The sequence below is a fragment of the Lethenteron reissneri genome, chromosome 42 (assembly GCF_015708825.2).
Source record: "Lethenteron reissneri isolate LAM-NWPU_2019-01 chromosome 42, ASM1570882v1, whole genome shotgun sequence".
NCBI classification, from domain to species: domain Eukaryota; kingdom Metazoa; phylum Chordata; class Hyperoartia; order Petromyzontiformes; family Petromyzontidae; genus Lethenteron; species Lethenteron reissneri.
In genome coordinates, this window is record NC_083820.1 from 4,359,526 (window position 1) to 4,377,152 (window position 17,627).

The following is a 17,627-nucleotide window of genomic DNA, read 5'->3' on the forward strand; positions in this document are numbered from 1 at the left end:
AAAAAAACCTATTGATGAATTTAATTATAATAATGAATCTCAATGCATCGTGAGAGGAGCTCATTATTATATCCTTATTTTCCTTGTAATGGTTGATTGGCTTATTATGATTGCTTTCTTTATAAACTTATCTTGAAACAGTTAAAATGGAAGAATGATCGTCGCTGCACTAGCGTGGGTCAATGCAAGAACAGCAAAAAACCAATGCACATCGCTCTTGTAACAATCATAGTATAGTGTTGGTACATCCTAGGTTAAACCTACACCATACATATACTGCCCATTGTTTTGGAGAGAGGATTCACAGCATCAATCGGGCAATCATATTGGATTACCGTTAAAATATCCAATACAGTATTACATTGCATTACTTATACAACCTTGAGTGATGCGAAATATGAGATGGATTGCAGCGAAAGTCACCTTCTGGCACCTAGGATAAGACATTCTGTATACTCACGCCATGAGCAATGTTTCCATGTGCACTGAATGTGATAGTCCCAACCCAAATCACCAGTGATTAAAATGGTATTTGCACTAAATTATGCCAAGCCAGCACTTGTGACAGTGAAGGACATGCACTTTGCTCGACCGTACAGTTTAAAACAGGGCCTTTTGCGAGGCTGGTAAGAGAAATTGATTGTATTGGTCGCAGGCAAGAGTCCTGTGGTGCCTTGTTTTCAAAAATGTTTCCTGCCCAGATGTTGTTATTCTGTCAGTCGGGGAGGGCTCCGATAATGGAATCGAGTTTTTGATCTGTAACTGAATCCGGCAGTCCAACCGGGAGGAGTAAAAAAATGAAGATGAATGAAATCGAAAAGTAAAAAAAAAATTGTGAATAAAAAAACACACACACACATTTTAATTCAAAGACTCATGTCCTTTAGCGATGCAGCGAGTTGGCATTTATTGATCAATGTACGGCCACATGCTCCCATAAGTCATGGTGTCACGGACGTGAAGCAGCGCAAGACTTGCGCACGCGACGCATTCACGTGGCACAATGCCTCACCCGGAAAATCATGTTGTGCACAAGTATACGCCAATAACGTACACGCACAACATCTTCTTTGCAATGGCATCCGGATGAGTGTTCTGTAGCAAAGCACTGAACACTCAAGTCCAGACCCAACATACCCCACCACCACGATTACTGTCACCATGATGCTGCTTGTTTACCCAGGAAAGCCCAAGTCCCAATATTGTTCTTTTCAGGAAGATCCAGCTGAGGTTTAACAATGTTTAAACATTGGGATGTTTGACCAATCACAGTTGCATTGTGGGTTTTTCTTAAAGCTACGAGGTCAATGAGCACTAGTTTGTGGAAAGTGCCATAATATGTCAATTTTTTTTATATAAATGTATGGTAGTTTTTTTTTACTGTGCAATACATATATCACACGAAGGGTAGCACGTGACAACTCCTGACTACAAATTCGAATATCAGTTAACTTTATTTAAGATACGTCCTGCGTGGAACACTTGTTTAGGTATTCTTAGGTTTTTTCGGTAAAGTCACGTAGGTAAAAAATTAAAAGTAATAAAAGTAAAATAAAAATAAAATAAAAAATAAAAAAATCACGACGTTTCGGAGGCAACACAAGCTTCCGTCTTCAGGTGGAACCGTCACAGCACGATAGCTGTATCAAGTGAGAGAAATTCCAAGAAACAGTATTTGTATATATACTGGTTGAGGGTGGGAGGAGCCAAGGTAGGCCCTGAATATTGTTTTTGTGAGGTTCGGTGCGGCTGAAAGCACGCTGTTAGGAATGAGCCTTTGTTGTGTAAACTAGGTGCGGATGATGTAAAGGTGCGTGTAAAAGGGACTGAGCCTTTTTGTTATGTAGAGATGATGCGGCTGAAATCGCTGCCAGGAAATGAGTCTTTGTTGTGTAGAATGGTTGACTGAGCCTATTATGATGTAGAGGTGGTGCAGCTTAAATCTTGTTTAGGTGGGGCAATATGTTCTATAGGTCGGACCTTGAATGTTTAAATAAAATCTGCTTGCTGACGTAAGAAGCGAACACGTGCATTGGACAACTACATGGAGATTCCCCTTGAAATCCTGTGATGTTAATTTAAAGAGAGTTGAGCTGAGGAATGTAATGAATGTTGACGTGCATTTCAGTGTGACGATTTCATTCGGCCGAACAGGCAAGGGATGCACTCTGCTCACAATGGAAAGGTTGCGTGTTCAAGCCCTGGTGGGATGTCCAACTGGTTGTTCTATGGATGAACTTGGCCCCTGCCATATAAATGTGGACAGTTCACTACTGGCTCGCAAGCCAAAATAGATGATGACCTTTGTCCAAAATTAACATGAGTAGAACACAAAATAATAGGAATGCTCCATAATCATTATAATCATTCGCGTATCAATATTTGATTGCAAATGCATTGGTTGACTTGGTCCGAGTGTTATGTAAATGGAGGCGACTTTAAAATACATGTTCGTCAAAGGGGTACTGCGTTGAAGGACGCAATTTAATTTGTATTAGAATTTCAAATCAAGGTAACGGTGTGATAGTTATTTAAATACTGCACAGTACAATTACAAATATGGCATTATGCTACTCACTTTTTACTGCTATACTGAACATAAGCAAGGCTGTAATTCGTGAAAAATACATCAATAATAATTAATATTTAACTAAATTACAAGATCAATCATTATTTTTAAATATGGGATAAAAAAACGCAGCACGTCATCAATTGCTTATGCAATATTAAAAATGTATAAAATGCAATCCTGTATTCCATCAGAGATTCAGTTAATAGTGTAATTATATGTAATCAATGCATTTATTTTAGCGTGGTGTGTCATGTTTGTGCATATGCTGTAATGTATACTTAATTGCACAGTACGTGTAACCCACTGTATTTACTAATGCAAAAGACAAAGATCCCCGTGTAGCCTTAAGACACTTTTGGGGAAAGTGCAGTTGGCCAGCACCTATGAAGGCGGGCAATGCACACGAGGGGTTGGGTGATAAAAGGGTAATGGGCCATTGTTTTGGATATTGACAATTAACAACCAATTAACACCAGCGCTATGCAATGATTAATTACCAATGCATCTTTATTTAAGGATGTACGTGCCTAAAATATACACATCTGCGCGGCCTCCTCATCTACGTTCAGAATGAAATCTGCTTCCTCTCTCCCCGCGATGGATCGATGAGACGGAGCGCATAGCGAGTGCCTGGGTGGGCCGTGAAACATTTTTCTTTCAATTATAAGAGGCGTATTAAATATGCATTCTGCGGCAACGCATTGTGACCTCCAAGTTCTCATGCAAGAAGAAAGCAGGAGGAAGAAGGGGGGGGGGGGAAACACGTGTCATTTTGAAAACCTGTCAACGTGTCAAAGTAAAACTGCTTTTCTCTGCGAATCAGCAGTAGGAGCTTACAGCCATCTCTGCTCTGTGGCTGGCGCATTTTTAAATCCTTTATATTAAGTTCGCGTGCTTGCTTGCTTGCTTAGGACCGTGCAAATCTTTCGGTCGTTTTTAACCCACTTCCCGTGATCCAATCGAGCTGACATTTTCCACACAGACTCGTTGTGCCAGACAATTATTGTTCGTGAAAAAAAATTCCCAAAATTTTACACTTTATGGCAAAACATTTTTATTTTACATATATTCAAATAGAACGCATTCATGGCTTTGGCTGAACGTCAGAGTGTAAGAGCCCAGAGCGTAACCCCTCCACAGGCCGTGGCGGAGTAGCGCAGTTGGTAGCGCCCTCGCTTCCCATGCCAAACGTCGCGGGATCGATCCCCGCGTCCTCCACAGGCGAATATATTTTTAAATCCTTTATATTAAGTTCGCCGCCACGCATATAAAGGATTTATAGTGAAAAACTTTGTTTTTACGGGTTTACTTGTTTCTATTCCTCTGCTCCACCCCGCTCAAGCAGAATTCTCCAAACCGCCGTTGTATTGCAGCCCACAAGCAAAGAGCAGTGGAGTTTGCGTGCCTCCTTGATGATCCTTTTTTTGTGTTTGAGTCCTTATTTTATGCGTTCTATTAGACCGGTCTCTTAGGTCGACGTTGCAGCGCGCGGGAGAGGGACGGTGCAGCGCGAAGCAACGCAGCGTGCTTTGCGGGATTGTCAAAACGACGCGTTTGGAATGAGCGTGTTTCCAGATGAATCAAACCAAAGGCCTTTGAACATTGCCGGCGTTCAATTACCTTCAAAGCAACACCTGACAAAAGCAACCAAACTCTGCACTTGCCCAGTAGTAGTCCTTTGACTTTGGAGCCGAGTTATTATGCCACTGCATTTGGAAAATAGTCTAAAGCGCAGTGCAGGTTTGTAATAAAGAGAAAAGGTTTGACAGGTTACTTTTGTCGTTTAATTTGAGGAATCGGTGATCTCACCGTTTCATTAATGACCTAAACAATTCTAACAATGTTGCGATTCTAGCGGCTGTTCATTTGCGTTGGTGTTTAGTGGCATCTGCTGCTACCTATAGCTGTCTGTCATCGTGTCCTGCCGTCTATGTGTAGATAATGATGAATGTTGGACTGCCCTGCAATTTGCACTTTATATTTGTGCTCTGAGCGAGCGATGGCGCAGTTGTTAGCACACTGGGCCATGACCCTGGCAAGCCGAGTTTGATTTTGGTCGGAAACCAAAACAACAAGAAGAGCAATTTTTTTCGAAATTCGGTATAAAAAACAACCCATGAATTTCAAGAGCCGCAATGCATGTGGTGGATATGAGACGGTGGGCCCTTTATTTCCAGAAAGGGTAAAACCTATTCTTATTTTTGATGAACTGAACAAATATAAAACAATATTGTTGTATATTAATAATAACAATAATGTTTTATATTAGTATTATTTTATTATTTCCCTTCTACGTGACTTTACCGAAAGAACCAAGAATAGGTGTTAAGATGTTCAAACGCCACATTTGCAAGGAATCAACTACTTGTGGTGAACATGCAAACAAACACGCTCTGATAATAGATGCATTGTCTTTAAAAGGATTAGCCTACACCAGAGACAGCCTTCTTTATGGCCTAGTCTCTCAAGTGTCAAACCAGAGAATGCCAAAAGGCAAACGGTTCGCCAGTTTCACCATGCAGTTCGCTAACCAGAGCCTCGATTGTTTTTCAATGGCACTGTCAGCATGCTGTCGTGAAACAAAGACGTTTCCGTTTGTAACGCTCACAGCAGTGAAACTGTCATTATGTCATGAAAGGCAACTTGAAAATAATATCACAACTTCCTGTGAACTCTATTCGAATGGCCTCTTAACCAAACTCGTGGTTGCACGATTAGACGTCCTACTAACAGTGTTTACCACATGGGAATTAAACCGACATTTTAAGTTGTGAAATCTGAAATGTGATGAAGTAAAACACCAGCTTAAATATATGCTCCAAGCGTGGTGTTGTTTCATTCAAATGCTGTCTCCCCGACAGACCTGGTCTTCACCTGAGGACGGCTGCTTGCGTTGTGGCCGAAACGTTATTATAATTATTTTATTATGTTTTATTTTTACTATTGTATTACTTCCCTTCTACGTGACTTTACCGAAAGAACCAAGAAGATGAATCCCTGCAGTCACGAAAGCTTTAAATCGAAACCAAAGTTAGGTTTTTAAAAGTTAGGTTTTAAAAAAAATACAATCGTTGGTAACCAGGTTGAGACCATCAACTCACTGAGACTCTCTTTCAGGAAGGCCCTGCATTGTGATGGATGGGCAGTTTTTTTTTCACTTCAGAGAAAATCAGAGTGATTGGAGAAAGCCCACACTCATGAGGGGATAATACGATCAGATCCACACACACGCCCATCAACTCATTTTATGGCCTATCTTCTTCTGGCCACCTCGCAAGCCCAGCAGGCTTGGAAGTTTCACAAACCCAACGCAATCTACCAAACCCGGCCTCAAAATTTAATGGTAAAGGCATTCATCATCACCAGTCATCGCTCCCTGGTTCCACCATGCTGTGTGTCAGCAAACGAAACACTAGTGCATTCGTGGTGAAATAATTAACCCCCCGCCCACCACAGCCATTTGATGCAAATGTCACAATTCAGATTCAAAATTCCCAATTCACTTCAACAATTATCTCGTTTTTACACTGGGGTGAATGTAGTGGCCTCTCGCGGCTGACGTCAGGCCTTGATGTGCGCCAATTCTTACGCGCATGATTCGACGCGTGTGCCGTGAGCATCACAATCAAGAGTCGTTCGACGAACAAACGAACGGACGAACGAATGAATGCGTCATTACATCCCCGTGGCCCACTACCCCCAAACACGGCAAAGTTCCTGGCGTGTCTGCCATTTTGTTGATTCAGAGTGGGTGCGAATGGGAGCCGACCTGGATGCATTTGTTCGCGAGGAGCCGGGGGGGAACTGACCGTACTGCTGCGAGGAGAATGGCCTCCGGGTTTGGAGTCGCTTGCCTTGAACCTCCAGCGAGCGAAGGCCTTGACTCCGAGCGGCCGTCAGAGGGAGAGGCAGCCAGTCTGCGGAGAGTTGTTTCAAAAATAAGAATATTAATTTAACTGAAGGAATCCGATGAGCGATGCAGCTCTTGTTCACAGATGTACACTCGGGGCAGGTTAGAATGTTACAACAACAAATAACACAAAAACACGACAGGAATGCATAGTATAGAAAAGGTAAGAAAATCACAAAAAAAAACACAAATAAACGAAACTATTTTTTATGTTACCAGGTAAAAATCCACTGAGCTCTTAGCTTCTTTTTCAGAAGTGACCTGGCCACAAATGATAGCTCAACGAAATGGCTCAACATGTTGAAATTTATAGCAGGCAAATTATCTAAATAATCTACGAGAAGCGGCCACGACATTAACCTATTTACAGCTTTATTCATGACCGTTCGCAATTTTGTGCATCATCGCGTTTTAATATTTTCATTAAAGCCGATGCGGTTAATGGTGTGTCATTCTGTGTAGTATTTAAGAATATATATCTCTCTTACTCTTATTTTTGTCAACAAATACAATGCATACACCAAAGGCATAACTTAATAAACTTTACGTTGGGTTTGGCAGATGATAACACACACCCACTAGTAATAAACTTAAACTCAGGGCTGTTGCAAGATGATGATTGAAGCAAAACTTGCGATTGGCCGAGACACGAGTTTGCTTTTAACAAAATCTTGAAGTTCACCTCAAGAAGATCATTGTTGTGGAATTTGATGGTTAGTTACAATTAAGCTGCAGTGCGAGTTCCTCTTTCCTCATAGCCCATTGGCCAGCTTTGCCTGTTTGGTAATTAACAAACGCGTCCGATAAACACTATCTAGATGACATCTGAATGAAGGATACTGATAAACATGCGCATCTTGATTCGGAGAAGGCTGTAAGGGCTTGCTTTTGGGAAGTGGTGGAATACCAACCGCTGTTTCCACAAACCATGGGGCAATGTAATTAGCATCTCAATGTATTTCCACGTAGAAATGTAAAAAAGTACAAATGCTAAAACGTTTATGCCGGTCATTATAACAGCTGCCATGGACGGAAGAATAGTTGTGGTAACGTTTTCTTAACTGTGCTTTCCACTAGTGACTCCATCTTGTTTGTCAAATGAGATTGCACTGATAGTACACCTTATCGTATTGATGTGCCCTCTGGGCATTGTTCAGATTACCAGTCATAGTCTTAGGCTTCGATGTCATTCATGGCACCTAAAATGATACAGCTGGAGGGTAACTAAAGGATAAACGTGTCAGTCACGACAGAACACTGCACATGCTCATCGCTGCAAAACCGACGCTACCACCTTTGCACTCCACTAAGTGCCTGTGAAAGGCATGATGCACTCGGGGCCTATTTCAGGGCAATTATTGCCAGACATCGACATCGGCAACAGTTACCGCATTAGTTTCTATTGTAAGAAATATGTTGCCCAAAACTGGACAAAGTTGATTGGTGTTCCTCTAGAAGGCAACCGAGATGGAAACTTCCAATCAAGTCATACATATATGTCACATGACTACCCAAGGGCTATTTGCTCTGCAGTACAGCCATTTTTCATCAAGTGTCCTATTATAAAAACTCAGCTGTCATTTGGCTGAATAAAAACTATGTTCCTCGATGCCACTGCCATACCAAGTTCAGTCCATGTGCCGGAGTAAGATGAATTGTGGGGGAGACGAGGTAAGGACAGTAAGGACCATGAGTGGACTTCGGCAGGCCAGGCCACGCATGTGTAACGAGGGATGATGATGATGATGACACGGTAGTCGAGACTAATGACGGAGCGGCATCCACAATCAGGGAACACGCCCAAGAGGATGTCCATTGCGGAAATTGAGCGATGGAATCGGCTCGGCTTGGGGGGGATCATGACGTCCCATCACATGACCTTGAGAGATGGAAACGGCTTGGCAAAGGCCTTCATCCAGCAGTGGATAGACAATTTCTGATGATATGATGATGAAAAATAACTTTCTACAGTAATTTGTGTCAGTTTCCCTGCATTCATATCTGATATACCACATTGCACCAGAGTCATGCCAACTCCACGTGAATAGCATTTCAATACAGCAATGCACAATTCCCGAACAGACTCAGTCTGCAAGGATTTAGCGAGGTTTTGGACGGACTACAATGTTGTGCACAGGACAGGGATACTGCGATGACGTCAAACGTCAATCCATGTCAGTTATCTGCTGCCCTTTGTTGCACAGATCGTAGTAGATATCAAGAGCGACTTTAATTACCTTCTCGCCTGGAACCAGAATCTGATGCAGCAGCGGTTTAACAAAAAAATGTCAGTCGGTGAGATGGAATAAGCAGCGGGTTGTCTATATAAACGCTTTCCATTTCTACGTCACGCTGAAAAAAGAAAACGCAGTATGGATATTGCATTGCAATACATTTTTCTTCCCAAATAAATTGGCCGGGCATGGAACAGGATGTCAACTATACGTTTGGAGGGGCTCTTGAACTCGCACTTAATTAAAATTTTCTACCTACGTGACTTTACCGAAAAAACCCAAGAATATGAATCCTTGCAGTCACGAAAGCTTCAAATCTAGAACTTGTAGAGAGGTTCTACCGCCAGTCAGGGTTGTGAGCAAACAGTTGTAGGGCGGTACCTTTACTTTACACGCGCGTGCGTGTGACAATTGTTTGCGATCACAAGAAAATACCATGAGCAATGATTGAAGATGGATCGGAGTCAAAATTGAGACAATTAACTTAAAAGTGAAAAGCAATATATCAATGTGCGTAAAAAAACTAATTTTTCAGTCGAGTGCATGGATAATTTATATAGATACCGGTATAGAACACTGAATACAAATGAATATTGTGCAAAGAAGCATAAAGAGGTGTTGCACCAGGGATTACGCTGAGAGACAGAAAGAGAAAAGCATGGACCAGAGAGAAAATGCAAATCAGAGATGTCATATTGACTTAAGGAAAGTGGGTTTGGGCAGGACACATTGCAAGAAGGGATGATGATGATGGCTGATGGTCAAGGCTGGTGATGGAATACCAGGCAAAAGACGTAATCTGCCCAAGAGGTGACCACGATGGAGATGGAGCGATGGGATGATCTCAGGTGAAGGAGCTGGATGGATTGTGGCGTTTCACGACATTTGTGCGATCCATCAACTCTTGCTTCCACAGTGCTGGGGTACAGGCCGTGTGCAAAGCCACCACCGCCCAGTATTGGCCAAACATCCAAATGTAGAACTCTACTTCAAACTAAGGTTGCGACATTTCTGGTTCCCAGGGATGTCTCTGCAGGACATCCCTGGTTCTCAGTGTCAGATCCTTTGGGTAGACTCCAGTCATAGGAGACAAAGCCATTTAAACACTACCCGTCTGACCCAATGCAGGTTTGCCCGAGATCATTGCACCCACGTCGTACTTGCAGCGTTGTAATCATATATGGAATGGAGTAGTTCTATTGCAGAGTCTGTCTTAAAACCAATTGCATTTTAGAGTGTAATTTTCTCGAGAATTAGCATTAATTATTCCATTTGTTATAGAATAGCTTGGCACGAGTTTCATTAAAAGAACAGCGTATAAAAAAACAGCACACGGCGTAGTCATAAAGCAAATACTTCATGAAGCTATCCAGTTAGAAAAAAGTAAGGATGTTCATCAACTGCTTTAAATATTTGTAATTTTATTTAATAAAGTGGCAGAATGCACAACGCACACGGTGGCTCATAAAGGCCATGAAGCTGAATAAAAAAAAATTGCTTTGTTTGCCAATTGACAGCAGAGTTTCGAACGAAATAATGTTATCGTGCATTCTGGCACAATTCGCCTTTGTTGAAATCAGGGCGCCGCCTGCGATTACCGTGCGCGTGAGTCACGGTAATATTTTTCACGCGTGCGATTATTTTGTGGGCCGAGACACGCACACCCTCGCCGGCTCTGCCGTGCGTCTACGCGGAGGAGGCTGCTCTCTGCATTCTTAGAGGATCGGCTGAGTATAAAGTTAAAGCGAAAGCCTCTCCCTGCAAATTGCGCCCACGTCACGGTGGGCAAAGGGGCCTTTCTCTTTTTGATGAGGATTTACATTTTAGACGATTCATTCACATCAGTCGGACGAGTTGGGAGAGATGAGATCGCTCACGCTTTGCTCGAGCACACACAATCCGAGGCTTGGACTCGTCATGAACATGTCAACGGGTGGGCACGGACAACGATGAAGAAGACATCCACCCTCGGTGCTTCACTGTGTTGACGAAGCCCGCATTCTGCTGGTGCTAGTGTGCCAAGGTTCGAGAGCTCGGATCCACGGGTCAATGGTCAACCCAGCCCATCATCCCCTCTGTGATCGGTAACACGAGTACCACTTGCTGGGAAGTCAACGGCGGTCTTTCTCATGAGAAACTGGTTCCTAAATTTCGATTTAAAGCTTTCGTGACTGCAGAGATTCATCTTCATGGTTCTTTCGGTAAAGTCACGTAGAAGGGAAATAATAAAATAATAAAAATAAAATATAATAAAATAAAAAAAACTGGTTCCTGGGATACCAGGGAAAGTGGTCACTGCCCCAACACTCATTCAAACGAGGAGACATTTTGACTTCGACTTAATAAAATTGAGAAAACTTGAGTAATAATAATAAAAAATACTTACGTATGGTTCCTTTAAATAAACAAATTATGAATTGAACTGAAAACAGTACCCTACGCGAGTGTAGTGTTAAAGTAATTTGCATAATGTTTACTTAAGTTGTCGAAGCAATGGCTGGATGTGGTGTACGCATATCTATCAACCCCTTACCAGTGCCTAGCTTATTACAGACCAATTCAGACCTTATTGTTTCACCCCGTGCCCCTTATTAATCTCAACGTTCATCCTACAAATTCTCATCACAAAGGAGAAACACAAACAAATAGACACAATTTTTTTTGCCCGTATTCAAACGGCTGTACGCCGTATGGACATGAAAACTAAAAATACCCGTGTCCAAGAACACGGGTAAACCGTATGGGCTGACAAATATGTGTAGGGTCTATAATATTCCAGTGATGTGGAGCTGGTGGTAGTGGTGGTGGATCAAAGCTGACCAATCACATTCATAAGGTAACCAAACTGAGATGTAATTCCTGCAGGAGAAGGCACAGCAAGCAGGTTGCCGGATCATCTCTACAAAGTTTAAGAATCGTCACTTTCTATCCGCATGTGCACCATTTGCTCACATTCTAGATTTGAAGCTTTCGTGACTGCAAGGATTCATATTCTTAGATTTTTTCGGTAAAGTCACGTAGGTAAAACATCAAAATTAATAAAAATAAAATAAAATAAAGATCACGACGTTGCCTCCGAAACGTCGTGATCTTTATTTTATTTTATTTTTATTAATTTTGATGTTTTACCTACGTGACTTTACCGAAAAAACCTAAGAATATGAATTTGCTCATATGTGAAACCTACTGGACTTCTGTGAACAAGAGCTCTGTAGATTTCGATTTAAAGCTTTCGTGACTGCAGGGATTCATCTTCTTGGTTCTTTCGGTAAAGTCACGTAGAAGGGAAATAATAAAATAATAAAAATAAAACATAATAAAATACAATTCTCACGACGTTTCGGCCACAACGCAAGCAGCCGTCCTCAGGTGAAGAACATGTTTGTCAGAAAGACAGCGTCTGAATGAGGACGGCTGCTTGCGTTGTGGCCGAAACGTCGTGAGAATTTTTTTATTATGTTTTATTTGTATTATTTTATTATTTCCCTTCTACGTGACTTTACCGAAAGAACCAAGAAGAAGAGCTCTGTAGCTCATCGGATTCCTCCAGTCTAAATAAACGATCTGATTCTTTTGCTGGATGAAGGCCTCTCTTTGCCGTGCGGGTCGAGGGTGTTTTTCAACCATACTTCACCATGCCGGCCATTGCAAAGCGGCGACGGCGGGGTGAGCACAGACGTGTGAGCAATGAAGCACCGCACAACAACAACAACAACGTCTTTCCTGCATTGCTTTTTGCTGCTCACAGCGTAGCACAGCCCCCCTGCCCCCACCTCAAAAGGTGCCCTTGACAACCTGGCATACACGGTGGCCCATCGTCCGTGCATTATCACGGCTCAACCGTGGGTGTCAAAGATTGTATGCTGCACATTAGAAAAAAAATGCTCAATAAAGAATCGGCCAAACATCGTTCTGGAGGACCCTGGTGAAAAGATTCTCGAGACTCGTTATTTATCATCGATTATTAAACTCTTAAATGCCCACGTGTTTAAATTTGAGTAACGTTCTACGCAATGGGTGTACACGATTCCTGCTGCCCCGAGAGGCGGCCACATTCACCACGACGTTAAGACCGTCACAGCAAATCTGGCTGTGACGGTCCCACCTGATGACGGAAACTTGTGTTGCCTCCGAAACGTCGTAGATTTTTATTTTATTTAACTTTTATTAATTTTAATGTTTTACCTATGTGACTTTACCGAAAAAACCTAAGAATATGAATCCTTGCAGTCACGAAAGCTTCAAATCTAGAACCAAAGAATCAATTCTATATTCGCACGCGACTCGGACTTCCACGAAAATAATTGCGTTTGTTGCACTGTGATTTCATCCTCCATGCACCTAGCTCCATCCCCCACCCACCAACCCAGGTTTCCACTGTGTAGGGATCCTTGTCAATCTCAGTGGCCGATACAATGGGAGACGAGCGAGCGAACCATCTCTGCCGCCGCTGCTTCTCCGCGTCGGGAGTCTCCGCAAGGACGAACGAACGAACGAACAAATCAATGAATGAATAAATAAAGTGTATCATGTCTTTCGGCGGTGTACTTCATTTGGCAAATAAACCAAGCACAAAATGGAACCCTCTAAAGTAGCACAGTGGGATATTTAATTTATGCAATCTGGCTCGGTCCATTGGCTGCTAAAAGAAACACACGGGCGCACAGCACAGCACCCACCACGGATTGGATTTGTGCGAGACCCAATGAACTTTGAACTTGGGTAGGTGCACGAGCCACACTGGAGTGCAACCCCTTGCTGCATCGATGCGCACTGCACTCTGCAAATGGCTCACGAACCCTTGGGTAGCAATTGGTGCAAACACGGCGATGCCTTTCAAGTTCAAATACAGCAAAATGAGCAATCTCACCTTTGTGGGAGAGAAAAAAAACACACACACAATCATGTCAACGAGCCAGTAATGTGGTTGCTGAGACACATGCTTGGACAGCGATCGGAATTGCAATGAAATCTTGAGCCAAGTGGCCTCATTACATGTGAAAATAGCTGTGACTGAAAATGGCCGCATTCATAAGAAAAATGTTGCAGCATCGCTGTAGAGTTTCCCTTAGTTGTCGATGCATACACATGCAACCAAACAAGCAACATCACCGAAGAAGCTAGCCTACGATGTGTTGCAAGCAATCTATTGCTGCATTTTCGCCCTCTTGAAAAAACAAGATGAACCCTTGAGTGGGAACACTGCCCACAAGCTGCTACGTCTCTGTCCCGTGCTGAACACCAGGCCACTCCGCTGTTGGGATTCAAAAGGTGGGAACTAGTGAGAGGGCTCCCTGCTTTAACAAAAAGAAAAATGCCACTGCAAAAAGCACTGGTCCAGAGGGCCCAATATGCTGACCAATTAAAATGTAATGTTATTGTATCGCTTGTGGTGCAAGAGACACGTGTCTGCTTCGTATTTGTTATATGTCGCTATGGTCGCGTACTTACGTTTGGTACAAGTGCTCATAACTTCGCAGAGTGTGCTCCGTGTGACCGGGGAAGTACAGAATGATGCACTTCACCTGTCCACGTTGCCAATAATCATCTTAGCATAATTTTCATCGTCATTATTAAAAGAAAACTTGTCACTGAAACAAGCAGAGATGTATTTTTTTCGCAATTGTAAGACAAACTCAAAGCTGATCAAATCTTGCCAACAACAAACACATGAACTGTTGTTGCCAATGCAATAACGTTAACTCATCTGTTACTGGTATCAGTGGTTGACTTTCCTTATCCCCCCCCCCAAATCTGTGCCTTCGACGTCACTCCATGAGATGACGATCCCGTTCGGAACATTCGCAGAGCAAATGCATCACCCCTTGCAAGAAAATGGCCCACTGAAGGGGACTTAACAGAACTATTTTGGAGAACCCCTTCATCTTCTTGGTTCTTTCGGTAAAGTCACGTAGAAGGGAAGTAATAAAATAATAAAAATAAAACATAATAAAATAATTCTCACGACGTTTCGGCCACAACGCAAGCAGCCGTCCTCAGGTGAAGAATGAAACACCACCAAGCTTGGAGCGTATATTTAAGCTGGGTTGGAGGGGGGGAGGTGGGAAGAAGAGCGCCTAGACAAAATAATTTGCATATCAAGAGGAATTTAGCATATGGAAAATGCTAAGAGGAATTTAGCATATGGAAAATGCTAAATTCCTCTTGATATGCAAATTATTTTGTCTAGGCGCTCTTCTTCCCACCTCCCCCCCCAACCCAGCTTAAATATACGCTCCAAGCTTGGTGGTGTTTCATTCTTCACCTGAGGACGGCTGCTTGCGTTGTGGCCGAAACGTCGTGAGAATTATTTTATTATGTTTTATTTTTATTATTTTATTATTTCCCTTCTACGTGACTTTACCGAAATAACCAAGAAGATGAATCCCTGCAGTCACGAAAGCTTTAAATCGAAAGAACCCCTTCAGTGATGCTATACGCACTCGAGGGGCATCACTCTCCAGCAGGCGCTTCTGGAGAAATCTGTCTGTTGCATGTCACTCAAGCCAATACAGTACAGTCTACACAGGGTGGACCAAAAGTCAGGACACAAATGGTCATTTCATTTATTTTAAAACTGGCATCAAAATATTTTAGTTGTTTATTCTTTAAGTTAATATTTTATCTATTATCATTATTAATATATAGCTTCTTCTTTTTCTTCCCGTGGGGGTCACCTCAAATCCATCGATTACAAAACTCGACCAAGAACCGTGAACGAATTAAGACGGAGGATAATTGATGAACGTTCAAAGACGACACCTTGTAATCTTAAAGAAGCCCTCAACTCATTTCAAAAGGGAATTCACGCACGCATTAACGCAAGCCAGTTAAAAAAAATTGTTAAAATAAGTGAAATAACTCTTCGTGATATTTTTTTGTTTATAAACGTAATAACCCTATGTTTCCTGACTTTTTGATTCACGCTGTCGAAGTAAAACGTAAAGGGAGCAGCCCTGCAATTGCATGCTCACCCCCGCTCATGGTGGAAGGGTCCCCACGAGAGGGATCTCTTTAGAGGCCAAGTAAAGTGTCGGCCACATTTGTATGTATGTACAGGGACTCCTCTACTTACGAATTTTCGACTTATGAACTTTCATACATACGAACAATCCTGTCCGTATGTCCAGTTGCCTGTTCAAGACTCGTCGCAAAATATATGGCGGTGCTTGTTCAGTGTCATTACCCAGAATTCCCAGCATTTCTGCCTGGCTTGTTTTGAATCCCAGGACCCAAAAACTGAAAGGTCTACTTGAGTGTCGGCAAATGTTCACGATGCTATTGCCTGTTACAAGTTGATTTATGAAGAGAACAGAGTAGAGAGGAAACACGAGCACCAAAGGGAAGTAGCATCTACACCTGGAGAACGTGAAGACCCAGTGGCATCTACATCTGCAGAACGTGAAGACCCAGTGGCATCTACACCTGGAGAACGTGAAGACCCAGTGGCATCTACACCTGGAGAACGTGAAGACCCAGTGGCATCTACACCTGGAGAACGTGAAGACCCAGTGGCATCTACACCTGGAGAACGTGAAGACCCAGTGGCATCTACATCTGCAGAACGTGAAGAAGCAGTGGCATCTACATCTGCAGAACGTGAAGACCCAGTGGCATCTACATCTGCAGAACGTGAAGACCCAGTGGCATCTACATCTGCAGAACGTGAAGAACCAGTGGCATCTACATCTGCAGAACGTGAAGAACCAGTGGTATCTACATCTGCAGAACGTGAAGACCCAGTGACATCTACATCTGCAGAACGTGAAGACCCAGTGACATCTACATCTGCAGAACGTGAAGACCCAGTGGCATCTACATCTGCAGAACGTGAAGAACCAGTGGCATCTACATCTGCAGAACGTGAAGAACCAGTGGCATCTACATCTGCAGAACGTGAAGAACCAGTGGCATCTACATCTGCAGAACGTGAAGAACCAGTGGCATCTACATCTGCATAACGTGAAGAACCAGTGGCATCTACATCTACATAACATGAAGAACCAGTGGCATCTACATCTGCAGAACATGAAGAATGAGTGGTATCTACATCTGCAGAATATGAAGTACCAGTGGAATCTACATCTACATAACATGAAGAATTAGTGGAATCTACATCTGCAGAACATTAAAAACCAGTGGCATCTACATCTGCAGAACATGAAGAACCAGTGGCATCTACATCTGCAGAACATGAAGAGCCAGTGGCATCTACATCTGCAGAACGTGAAAAACCAGTGGAATCTGCATCTGCAGAACATGTAGACCCAGTGGCATCTAAATCTGCAGAACATGACGAACCAGTGACAACTACATCTGCAAAACATGAAGAACCAGTGGCATCTATATCTGCAGAACATGAAGACCCAGTGGCATCTACATCTGCAGAACGTGAAGAACCAGTGGCATCTACATCTACATAACATGAAGCACCAGTGGCATCTGCATCTGTAGAACATGTAGACCGAGTGGCATCTATATCTGCAGGACATGAAGAACCAGTGGCATCTATATCTACAGGAGATTATACAACTTTTAAGTGTACATGCCGTAAAACACGTTTGGAATCGACAGACTTCTGGAGCCGAACTCGTTCGTAAGTAGAGGAGTCCCTGCATGTTGAACTTATTTCGCAACCTACGTAGCCAACCGTACTAATCAGCGGTGCAGGGGGAAGGACAACAAACTGAACACAACAACAATAAAGTGAACTCAACAACAAGCAGTTCTAAAGAAATGAGCTCTTGAGAGAGAGCCAGCTCCCTCTGGAGAGTCGTTTGGGTTGCTCTGCCACGCGAGCCAGACGTCTGAAAGGGGGTAGGAGTACTCACACTTTACCTGACCACGTGAGACATGCCAATAGACTAAATTGTGGTTTATCAATTTAAACCGCTGGGTGGACAGAGGGGGA

At 42.8% G+C, this 17,627-nt stretch overlaps 1 protein-coding gene across 1 annotated transcript in view; it reads right to left on the reverse strand.

Moving 5' to 3' along the window:
- Positions 1-17,627, reverse strand: part of LOC133353066 (adhesion G protein-coupled receptor B3-like) — a 176,243-nt gene that overhangs the window by 130,024 nt on the left and 28,592 nt on the right. Inside the window, 1 exon segment of the mRNA XM_061569166.1 lies at positions 6,382-6,489. Within this exon segment, the coding sequence (XP_061425150.1) occupies positions 6,382-6,489 (108 nt within the window).